The 12786-nt window shown below is 35.0% G+C and overlaps 1 protein-coding gene across 2 annotated transcripts in view; it reads right to left on the minus strand.

Moving 5' to 3' along the window:
* The window catches only part of Epb41l5 (erythrocyte membrane protein band 4.1 like 5), a 112580-nt gene that overhangs the window by 71944 nt on the left and 27850 nt on the right, over positions 1-12786 (minus strand). For both annotated transcript variants that reach the window (XM_076865973.1, XM_076865972.1), the window contains exons 4-11: positions 12429-12471; positions 11660-11738; positions 9280-9324; positions 9033-9085; positions 5046-5166; positions 4837-4924; positions 3478-3566; positions 1203-1272 (exon numbers count right to left, since the gene is read on the minus strand). In XM_076865973.1, the coding sequence (XP_076722088.1) occupies positions 1203-1272; positions 3478-3566; positions 4837-4924; positions 5046-5166; positions 9033-9085; positions 9280-9324; positions 11660-11738; positions 12429-12471 (588 nt within the window). The remainder of the gene's footprint in view (positions 1-1202; positions 1273-3477; positions 3567-4836; positions 4925-5045; positions 5167-9032; positions 9086-9279; positions 9325-11659; positions 11739-12428; positions 12472-12786) is intronic.

Raw genomic sequence — 12786 nt, forward strand, 5'->3', positions numbered from 1 at the left:
ACAATTCTGTGAGTTTTGATAAATATACAGTTGTATAATCAACAGCAAAATAAAGCTATAGAATAGTTCCCTCAAGCACCAAATATATCCCTCAGACTTCTGAACTTTGGTAGTCAACCCCCTTCTCAAGCTTTAATCCCAAGTCATCAGTGACCTATTTTCCATTCCTACAAGCTTGACCTTCCCAGACTGTCATAAATAAAATCACATAATCTTTTTAACTTTTTGAAGTACTGGAGATGAAACCCAGGGCCTTGTATGTACTGGGCAAGCACTCTACAATTGAGCTATATTCTTTTATTTTGAGACAGGGTCTTTAATAAGTTGTCTAAGCTGGCCTGGTACTTAGACTATCCTGTCTCATCCTCCTAAGCAGCTAAGATTATAGTATCCCCAACAGTACTTAATCTTTTTTTGAATCTGACTTCTTTTACTTAGCATAATGCATCTGAGATGCAGCTATGTTTGAACTTATTAGGATCTACATTTTACTGATAAAATCCTGGTAATCCTTAGTTCAAAAGGCTTTGAAGAATATTATTAGGTAGATCTTTTAATTTTTTTAATCAGATATGAAGGGGATATGGTTGCTTAAATTTATATTTTTGCATACCTCATTTATATTATAAATGAAGAAACAAAGAACAAACTTTAATTATCTTTAATCTTAATAGCAGAAATCCATATATATTTATATTTTAGATGTAGATGGACACAACACAATGCCTTTATTTTTATGTGGTGCTGAGAATCGAACCCGGGTTCCGCCTGTGCTAGGCGACCACTCTACCGCTGAGCCACAATCCCAGCCCAAATTTTTAAAATGGTATGACCTAAATCAGGAACTTTATACAAAGTTATTTCTATGACTGTGTAAAACAATGAAACACGTTGTGATTGGTATCCCCCCTTATAAAGGTATGTTGCCAAGGTCATGCATCTAGAATCCTTGGAACTCTGAGACAAGAGGATCACAAGTTCAAAGCCAGCCTCAGCAATTTAGCAAGAACCTTAGCAAGAACCCAAGCAAGATCCTGTCTCAAAAAAATAAGAACGGCTAGGTGTGTGGTGCAGTGGTAAAGCCCCCCCACCCCCACCGTGGGTTCAATCCCTGGCAACAAAAATAATAATAATAATAAAATAGAGATATTAATTACTATAACATAGTTATTGTTAAGCAGTTAATACAACAAAATTCCTACCTGATCATCATCTTCTACAACCACTAAGGTTATTTTATTCTTCTTAAAATCCATTCTGGTTATCTTAGGCCTAAAATATAAAACAAACAGCCAGATTAAAAAATGTTTTTATTTCAAGTGTATTTAATCATCTAACTCCTGAACTGAATACTAAAAGGGTAAATATAATCTATACTACCTATCAAAAAAAGTCTACTCTAAAAGAAAAAGGAAAATACATATTTTAAAAATAATACCTTTATCAAAATTGATGCTGCATATACATCAGACATTAAAAATGTAAAGGAAAAAAAGAAAATGAAGAAATTTATGTATTTCACAGACTCCCAACTATAGTGTAAAAGATTCCCCAGGCACAGATAAAATTATTTCAGTGTTAAAGAAATATCACAGGAATTGGATACAGGAAATATCATAAAGCTTAAAATGTCATGTAGGAAAATATTACTGATCAGGGTCTTCAATTTTTGTCTTCTACAGCAATTTTGTAAACCAAAGTGCTTAAACAGGATATACATGTTTTTTAAAAGTTTTTTTTTTTTTTAAAACCTCACTGTATGGTCCACTTTCTAACTCCATCTCTCCAACCTGTACCAGAAATCTAAACCACTTGCCACATTTAACTCTGTATTTCTATGAATTGTGAATGTCAGAAAATTTGACTCTCACTCCCAAAGACTAATCTTTAAATTTTTACAACTTTATGAGGAAGCACAAAAGGTGGCCTCTTTTTCTCTCTGCCTTAGAGTATCCTCAGGCCACAAGGCATGTTTCAAAGCAAGCCAAATTCCAAAGAATTAACAACCAAGGACTGAAAAGATAAATGCTCCAGCTTCTTCATCCATCAAGGTAAGATTGTAAAGATGTTCCACTCAAATCTCAAGAAAATCCCTACAACGAAGACCTGAATGTACATTTCAGTTTAAGTAGAGAGCTAACTGTTCTGGCCTATTTCGTTTTTGTTTTTGGTCCTGGGAACTGATCCCAGATACTTGGCCACCAAACCACATCCCCAGACGTTGTTCTGGCCTAATGTAAAGAATTAAATAACATCAAAGAATCAAGAGGCTGGTGTTGTGGCTCAGCAGTAGAGTGCTTGCCTCCCACATGTGAGACCCTGGGTTCGAGCCTCAGCACCACATAAAAATAAATAAGTGAAATAAAGGTTTTATGTCCAACTACAACTAAAACATAAATATTAAAAAAAAAAAAAAAAAAGAATCAAATAACAGGGCAGGGGCTGTAGCTCAGTGGCAGAGTGCTTGCACTGGGTTTGATCCTTAGCACCACATAAAAATAAATAAAGGCATGCTGTTCATCTATGACTACAAAAAGTTTTTAAAAAATCAAATAACAGAGAGGCCGATACACATGAGCCACCTTTGACTCATGTCTATAACACCAATACACTTCTAAGCATGGTACAAGTTGTGACATAATAATGTAAACACTATTTCCTGATTTTTAAGCTTTTAGAACACCAGATAAAACCGGAAAGACTAATGGTTATAAAATCCATAAAATCTATCCTTGATGTAAAAGTAAAATGTAAAGTATGGATGATAAAAGTGAGAACACAGAAAAATGAACCAAGTTTAAAAGAAGGGGTAAAAGTACTAACAGCTCCCTCCCTCTTACATAAGAAAGAGTAAAGAGTATGTCTACAGAATAAAAAAACTAAAACCTTAAAAGTAAAAATGGTAATATAGCAGCATAAAGGGAAGGAGTGCCCATAAAAAACATTAATACAAAAATATATAATATTAAAACATACTTTGACACACTTTGAAACTAATAGAGAATACAGCTAGAAAAAAGGGCTGGGGATGTAGCTCAGAACACCCCAAGCCCAATCCTCAACACCACAAAAAAAAAAAAAAAAAAAAAAAAGAAGGTGATGAAAGAAGACAGTTGCTTTTCATTTACAAACTTTTCAGAACTATGTGATTTTCCAACTATATTTCATATATTCATTTGACATAAATGTTTTTATTAGCTGGCCATGGTGATGCATGCCTGTGTGATCCCAGAGACCTGAGAGGCTAAGGCAAGAAGATCCCATGACCAAGGCCAGCCTCGGCAATTTAGCAAAATCCTTAGTAACCTAATGAGACCCTGTCTCAAAATTTAAAAAAAATCAAAAGGACTGAGGATATAGCTCAGGGGTCAAGTGTTCCAGGGTTCAATTCCTACTACAAAAAAAAAAAAAAAATTTAAACAATTTTACTCATTAAAAACAAAACAGTAAGTATCTGTGAACTGTAACTCTGCTTACCAAAAAAATAAGCCAATCTTGGTGTCTCCTTCAAAAACAAGGACTCCTGTTGGGGTCAGTCCCAAACTATAGTCATTCCCATCTCTAGCCTAATTTAACAAGAAAAAAATGTGTTAGTTCTATTTGCCTAAAACAGGTTTCACATTTTCATGCAACTGTTCAATTTTATTTTTATGCTGAATATATTAATTACATCCATACAGCTAATATTAATATGAAAGATGTTTTCAACAATTAGCATATCCAAATCCATTCTCTGGAAAATCCATGCATATATACAGTGTCTGAAATACTACACAGTAATCCCATTTATCCACAGGGGCTATGTTCTAAAGTTCCCAGAAGATTCCTAAAATCACACATAGTACCTAGTGCTAGAATTGCTATGCTTTTTTCCAATACATATATACTTATTACAAAGTTTCATTTATAAATTAAGCACAGTAAGAGGTTAACAATAATAGAACAATTTTAACAATATGCTGTAATAAAACTTATATGGTCTCTTCTCTCAAACTGTATCTTATTAGTTGGGAAAATTTCTATGTAATATTTTTGGAACTTGGTTGACCATGGATAAATGAAACTGAAGAAAGCAAAACCACGGGTAAGTGAAGGACTACTGCAGTTGTAAGGCATGTCTTCAATGAGAGTGAGTAGTTAAACTCCCAATACGAAGAAAGCTCTTTCCAGGGTCCTCCTATAATTCTACCTGCCACTTAAATGACAAATTTCGAAATGTTGCTAATTTACCTAGAAATAACACAAATCACTATTGTTTATATTTTATCAAAGACCTCTCAAGTTATATTTTCTTTCTTTTTTTATACGTTAAAAAATAATTTGTTTTATTTATTTATTTTTAGTTGTAGATGGACATGATATCTTTATTTTTATGTGGTGCTGAGGATCCAGTGCCTCATATTTGTGAGGCAAGTGCTCTATCACTGAGCTATAGCACCAGCACCTCTACCTATATTTTCAACTTCACTTCATTAATTATTTTAACAGAGCCTACTGAGTAATGAAATTAAGTGGCATAATATGAAGTAAAAAAAAAAAAAGTGGTTTAAAAATCTTAAAAAATAGCAATTTCTCCCAGCTAAAAATATTAAGAGCTTAGAAACACCTATATACTTCTTTTAAATTTTTTTCTTCTTTCTTATGAATTGTCCTATGCAATTCCAGTCATTCAATATTTAATCTCAACCTTGTTTTAAAATCGTACATCTATCCAAAAGTATCCTTTGCTAGCTAGCATATGTAAACTCCATGCTCTCGCCTATATACAAAATTCATAATCACCTTAAGTTCCAAAGGAACCAAATTTTTTTAAAGGCACCACAACACAATGCTTACCTTGACCACATGCATGTCAACCCCATACATTTCTAGCCATTTGGCTTTATTCAGATAATTGGTTTCAGCTTGTGCTGGTGTCTGACCTCTAAAAATTAAAATATAACTTTTAAAATAATAATATAAAATGAATTCTCTATCAAAGAAGAAAACTGGTATGAAATAACTATTGTGGTGATGTTAAAAAAGTGTGATCAAATGTTAAGTACCTGTATTCTTTCCATTTCTCAAAAATAGCCAGTTCCATTTCTTCAGTCTGAATGGGCACAAACCTGAACTCAGAGACAAGTTCAGGACTGTGTTCAGCAAGATCATAGTCACCGAGTTCAGCTACAAACATAAGTTACACAAAATTACATTGTGTTAGTACTAATTAAATTTCCTGCAGAATCCTTCAAAATCTGTTTTATAAAAAATTGTTGGGGAGATTAGATTCTTTTACCAGTCTGTACACAAACATTTCCTCCCTCCCTCCCTCTCTTCTTCCTTTCTTCCTATTTCTTCTTTCTTTCTTTTTGGTACTAGGGATTGAACCCAGGGACACTTAACCACTGAGATACATCCCTAGTCCTTTTTGAGTCAAGGTCTTGCTAGGTTGCTAAAGGTGTCACCTGAGGCTGGCCTCAAACTTGATATCCTCCTACCTTAGCCTCTGAATCACTGGAATTATAGGCGGACACCACCACACTCAGATTTTCTGTTGTTGGTGGTGGAGGGATACTGGGGATTAAGCCAAGGGGTACTTTACCACTGAGCTATATCTCCAATCCTTTGAGAGAGGATATCACCAAGTGGCTGAGGCTGGCCTCAGACTGACTCAACTTCCCAAGTCACCGGGATTACAGGCATATCTTTCTTTTCATTTATTCATAGTCTAATGCTTAGCTTTTTTTAAATTTATTTATTTATTCTACAAATGCTTAGCTTTGAAAGTTACTTTCTAGACTTACATAGAACAATCTTTTGACTTGATAATGAGTAAATTAGCAATTCTCAAAAAAACATTTAGCTGGTATCTATAAAGAATCAAAGTAATGTCACAGAACACAATACCATGTAACATTGTAAGGTATAGTCCCTATGTTCTTAGGATGTAAAAATATTAATCCTAAAGAAGTAACAGGTTGGGCATGGTGGCACATGCCTGTAATCCCAGCAGTCAGAAGGCTGAAGCAGGAGGATCTCGAGTTCAAAGACAGCCTCAGCAACAGTGAGGCACCAAGAAACTCAGTGAGACCCCGTCTCTAAATACATACAAAAAAGGGCTGGGGATGTGGCTCAGTGACTGAGTGCCCTTGAGTTCAATCCCCAGTACCAGGGGGGAAAAAAAAGAAATAACTCAGAATTACTGAAAATAAAGTTGGGAGAGGGAGAAGAAAAAGAGCAGTGCATTACATATCATCTGTACTTTTCTGAACTTGTTGGTTTGGGGAGAAAAGAAAAATAACATATCAGAGTTTTCTGTATTTTTGACATGTTCTTTTAAAAGAATATTTCACTTGTATTAGAAAGTTAAAATTTTTTTCATTCTACTAAGTCTAGTTGTGGGGAGATATATATATATATACTTCTCAAAAATAGCCAGTTCCATTTCTTCAGTCTGAGAAGTATCTCGACATATTAAATAACAATGGTAACCACTCATTTTCTATTGAGTTTCTATTCCACACAGGGCATGTATTTACTGATCACTACTGTGACTCAAATTATGTTAAAATTAAAAAGGGGGGCTGGGATTGTGGCTCTGTGGTAGAGTGCTCGCCTAGCACTTGTGAGAGGCCCTGGATTCAATCCTCAGCACCACATAAAAATAAATAAATAGATATTGTGTCCAGTTATAACTAAAAAATAAATCAAAAAATTAAAAAAAAATGTTTTCTTAAACCCTATTTTCAAGAAGCACGTACCATATTCCATGTGTATATGTCAAAATATACTGTCATGTGTATCTAAAAAAAAATTTAAAAAAGAAGCCTGTACTCTGGTTGTCATAAAACTTACAGAATGAGATTCAAAAAGAATATATGAGGCAACAAATAGTATAACAATCTGAAAATGACAGCTTTACAGTGTATCAAAGCTTTTAGAATTAACAATCTCATATAGAAATAATGAAATATAAGTGTGCTTTCAATAAATATTTGTGGGTGAGGGGTGTAGCTCAGTGTACTTGCCTAGCATGCATAAGGCCTTAGATTCCACCCCTAGCAGCACAAAAATAAATGGGCAACTAAACTTTTCTAATCATTAATAGCAGCATTTCCAACCCAGCATCTACCTGATATTATGTAGTTGAGAACACTAGTTTTAATGTGGAGATAGAGTAGAATCGTAAAAAGAAGCAGGACAATAAAAATTCACATTAATGAAAAATTTCTGAAATGCAAAAATTTCATTACCAATCTGTTGAGAGCCACAGCCGAAGGGGCCCCAGCAAACTTTCAGACTACCAGCTGATGATTGGCTCACAGTGGCCCCAACAACATCTAGCTGATTGGCTCCTCTACGGTGATGCTCATTGGGCTGTTTCCCTGCCCTTTCAGGCCATGGAGCTGCTCATTGGGAGACTTTTTTGGCTCTGCCCACACTTCCCAGCCAATCGGCCTCAAGAGCAGGAGGATTGTGGGAGGTGGAGAGGCTGGTGGTTGGGGGAGTGGCTTGTGGGAAGCCGGTGGTGGCAGTTGGACTCTGAGGGTTTTTCCTGAGGAGCCGTTTTGTTTGGCGTGTGTGGTTCTAAAAATAAAGTTCGTTTCTTTTGACAAGTGGCTCCTGAATTGTGCCCAGCCAGACTGCCGCACCAATCCCCAAATCAACGGGAAAATGTGCTTTCTTCAATAATGAATGCACAAATGGGCAAACATTGTTTACCATAGGACATAAAAAAAAAATTAGTACTATTATCTACACAATGGCAAATAAATACTACTGATCTTAGGGACTACGGAACACTAAAAAAGTATAGAACTAGTCTTGATCATCATTAAGTACTATTTTTTTTCTTTTAGTATGTATAAAGATGTTGCTAGCAAAGTATTTCCTTTCGCCTTGGGAAAGACTAAATTTTTTTTTTTTAATGCTTTAATAATGCCTTAAAAAAAAGAATTCCTAAGCCTAGTACTGTTTAATCAATGTAGCAAGGTACAAAAATAAGCTTTCCATTCTCATTTATTAGAATTAAGAGAATACTTTATAAAATGACCATCAGGAGCTTTTTTGGGATGGGGGGTGGATAACAAGAATTGAACTCAGGGATACTCAACCACTGAGCCACATCCCAGCTCTTTTTTGTGTTTTATTTACAGACAGAGTCTCACTGACTTAGTTGCTTAGCACTTTGCTGTGGCTGAGGCTGGTTTTGAATTCTCGATACTCTTGCCTCAGTTTCCCAAGCAGTTTGGATTATAGGCATGCACCACTGTGCCCAGCTCAACAGGAGATTTTAAGTATACTCTAAACAATTCCTTCATGGATTCATTTTAAAGATTAAAGTGTCTAATGCAGTGGAACATGCCTGTAATTCCAGCATGTTCCACTGTGAGGGACAGTGAGGCAAGAGAATCCCAAGTTCAAGTCTAGCCTCAATAACCTAGTAAGACCAGGTCTCAGATAATAAAAACGGATAAGGATGGAGCTGGGATTGTGGCTCAGTGGTAGAGCTCTTGCCTAGCATGTGTGAGGCAATGAGTTCAATTCTCAGACCCGCATATAAATAAATAAAATAAAGGTCCACTGACAACTAAAAAATATTTTTAAAAGGGGGAGGATGGGGATGTAGCTTTAGTGGTAGAGCATCCCTAGGTTAAATCCCCAGTACCAAAAGAAATCACCAACAAAGAATAAAACTAAATACACCAAAGATAGCAGCTATAACAATAACTTATTCATGTATCACTGCATTCTTTTTAAGGAGGGAAAAAAATCAGCTTAGGTCCCAATCATGACATTTATTGAACTGTCATACTGTAACTGTTATTTGATAACATATAGTTGGAAAGGGGCAAAGAAATGAAAGGAAATAAAAAGAAGATAATCCTCTAAAACAAATGAAAATAAAAGTCAGAGTTGGACACTGACAAGTTTAAACAAAAACAGCATTCTTTTCTTACACACGATTATACTCTTGAAATTCTTTCACTAAATACACAAAAAAGAATCACGCTTTAGTCTTAGAGTAAGCACAGGAACTACTTACTTACCTTGCAGATTATAAGCTGCCAATTGTACTGCTGTATCAAAAGGACATTCTAATCTAAGAACAAAATAGAAATTTGTTGTCAATTTTATAACCTACATTTTAAGGTTCATTTTAGCCATCACTTTAAGAAAATAATACATATATTATGTTGACTATTTCCTTTTCATAATTATAAACTTATTTTAAAAATCATTGTTTGACTACTCATAAAAATGTACAGTTATTATTACTAAGTAACTAATACTTACTTTCCACTGAGAATATCTTGTTTTAACTGAAGAACAAATAAATACCTAAGAAAAGATAAAAGGCAGAAATTTAACAAATGTAACAAACTACTCTGAAAAAAAATCCATCCAAATTTGAGAACACTCTTAATTCTAGAATTTTGCCCACAATAAAATATTTAAAAGAAAATATAGAGGGCTGGGGATGTGGCTCAAGCGGTAGCGCACTCGCCTGGCATGCGTGCGGCCCGGGTTCGATCCTCAGCACCACATACAAACAAAGATGTTGTGTCCGCCGATAACTAAAAAATAAATATTAAAATTCTCTGTCTCTCTCTCTCTTTAAAAAAAAAAAGAAGAAGAAAATATAGAAAAACTGGACAATAAACATCATGGGACTAATTAGAACAATAACAAAATAAAAAAGTCATGGGAATGGAAGCATAACCACAGATAACAGCAAGGAGTAGTATAGGTCACAGAATATATCCAGCAATCTTAAGAGAAAATGTTTAAAACATACCATTAAGAATGGGGGCTCAGGGGCTAGAGCTGTATGTAACTCAGTGGTAGCGCACTTGCCTTGTACATGTGAGGCACTGTGTTCAATTTCCATAAAATAAAGGCCCATCAACAACTTAAAAAAATATTAAAAAAAAAAAAAAAAAAAAAAAGAAGAATGGGGCTGATGTGGTAGCTCATTTTTTTTTTAAATGTGGTGCTGAGCATCGAACCCAGTGCCTCATGTGAGCAAAAGCCTTGCAAAAGCAAAAGCCTTGTTCGATGCTCAGCACCACATAAAAATAAACAAATAAAAAGAAATGTTAAAAAAAAGAATGGGCTCTGAAGGCTTGGTTGTGGCTCAGTGATACAGTGCTTGCCTAGCACGTGTGAAGCACTGGGTTCAAGCTCCAGCACCATAAATAAATAAATAGATAGATAGATAGATAGATAAATAAATAAATGTGTTGCATCCAACTACAACTAAAAAAATGTATGGTAAAAAAAGAGGGCTGGGGATGTGGCTCAGGCGGTAGTGCGCTCGCCTGGCATGCATGCGGCCCAGGTTTGATCCTCAGCACCACATATGAAGATGTTGTGTCTGCCGAAAACAAAAATAAATATTAAAATTTTCTCTCTCTCTCTCCCCCTCTCTCTTAAAAAAAAAAAAAGAAAAAAAAAAAAGAAAAAAAAGAATGGGCTCTGAGGCTGGGCACAGTGCTACATCACTGCAATCCCAGCAGCTAGAGAGGCTAAGGCAGGAGGTTTGCGAGTTCAAACAGCCTCAGCAATGGCGAGGCACTAAGCAATTCAGTGAGACCCTGTTTTTAAATAAAATACAAAATAGGGATGAGGTGTGACTCAGTGGTGGAATGCCCCCGAGTTCAATCCCTGGTGAAAAATAAAAAATTTTTAAAAAGAATGAGTTCTGTGACAACATATCCACCTTATATCTGAAGGGATACAGACATGGGCATGACTCTGAATAACAGCTATAATCTCACTGTCGTATATGCAATAGAGTCAGTAAATCAATATCAAGAAAGCAGAATAAAATAAAGTGTATATAACCTAAAGTTTGTTCAAAACTATTCAAACTAACTCAGGATCTAACATTTTCATTCATCAATGGCATCTTAAAGAATAAGCAAAGAAAGAAGCCACCCAGGCATTGTGATATAGGCCTGTAATCCTTATGACTCAGGAGGCTGAGGCAGGAGGATCACAAATTCAAAGCAATTTAGGGACATCCTGTCTCAAAATAAAAAATAAAAAGGGTTGCAGATGTAGCTCAGTAGTAGAGCACTTACCTAGCACCCAAACAAGGCTGAGGCATTGAGTTTAATCCCCAGTACCATAAAAAACAAAAGAAAGTCAGGCACCAACTTGACTAAACCCCCAATGACCAAAGATAGATTATTTTCAAAGTCAATAAACACAATATTGAAATGTATTGAAAACAGTACATAAAAAGAATTTTCTATAGTTGCCTTTGGAGGATGCTCGGGAATCAACTATTTCAAAAGCCTAGTCTGGAAGCCAATAAATAAGCAGAAAAAAATATGCATTAAAAACGTTGTTCCAGAATAAAATTCTACTGTCTAAGGTTTTGTTACCAAGGGATCCATTTCATTAGTTTTATATAAACTAGAAAGAATCCTAAGACATTTTTCCAATACCATTAAAATAACCCTATATAAGGGGGATGGCGCTGTGGCTCAGTGGTAGAGCACTTGCCTATCATGTGTGAGGTACTGGTTTTGATCTTTAATACCACATAAAAATAAATAAAATAAAGGTATTGTGTTCAAAAATAAATAATATTTGAAAAGGTATGTTCATCTACAACTAAAAATATTTAAAAAAAAAAAAAAAATACAGCTCCACATAGTGGTCTTACCGGGTTAGCTCTTCACGAAGATTATTTGGTTCTGAGGAATAAAACTTAACTCGAAGATGCAGACAATACGGTGAACCAACTGCCATTATAAAAAAAAGAAAAAAGTTTTGACTTTTATTATTATTATTTTAATTTCACTATTTAATAATTTTCAAGACAGGTATGGTGGTGCATGCCTATAATTCCACCTACTCAGACACTGAGATAGGAGGATTCCAAATTCAAGCTAAGTCGGTAACTTGGTGTGATGTGTCTCAAAACAAAACAAAAAAAGGGATGAGGAGGTAGCTCCTGGGTTCAACATCCAGTGCAGCAAAAATAAACAAACAGAAATAATTTCAGCTAGTAAATTTGTTGAAAATATACTGGAATTGGACAGGCAATAACAGGTACCTGTGATATTATTTAAAGTTTGCCACAGTCTTAAACTTGACACAAAAAGATCAATCAGTAGATTTTTTTATTTTTAAGAACTAACTATAACATAGTATTATCATGATCTCTCTCATCTCAAGAATAGAAGACTATAGATTAACCAAGTCAGGAGACTGAGGCAGGAGGATCACAAATTTGAGGCCACCTCAGCAGTTTAGCAAGATCCTTTCTCAAAATAAAATTAAAGAAGGTTATAGCTCAGTGGTTGGAGCACCCCTGGGTTCAATCCCTAGTACAGCAAAAAAAAAAAACAAAAAGACTTTTAATATCTTTTTATAATAAGAGTTTCTAATACAGTTGATTTCCACTTTTCTGCAATTTTAAAAACACTTACTTTTCACTTGCTTTTTGATGCTTTTTGTGCCATCCAACCAGTGCTGAAAACAGATAAAATAATTCAGTATAAGCAGATGACAGAACTTTACAATTTTAATTAAAAGTTTTTTTCATAAGGACTGTTGAGAACCACAATGAAATATTTACCCAGGGAAAAACCAATGAGTGAAAATGAAAGAAAAAAAAGAGCAGCAGAGAGAGATTTTAGATCTCAATATTCATAGCAAGCTTATCTCACATACAAATAAAAGATCTAAAACCTGATGTGACTTCTTAAAACATTTCCTCTAGTCCCCTATTAACAAGCTTGAAAGTTGAAGTTTGCCCTTAATTTTCCTCACTGCTCCCAAATAATG

This window comes from Callospermophilus lateralis, chromosome 9 (assembly GCF_048772815.1).
Source record: "Callospermophilus lateralis isolate mCalLat2 chromosome 9, mCalLat2.hap1, whole genome shotgun sequence".
NCBI classification, from domain to species: domain Eukaryota; kingdom Metazoa; phylum Chordata; class Mammalia; order Rodentia; family Sciuridae; genus Callospermophilus; species Callospermophilus lateralis.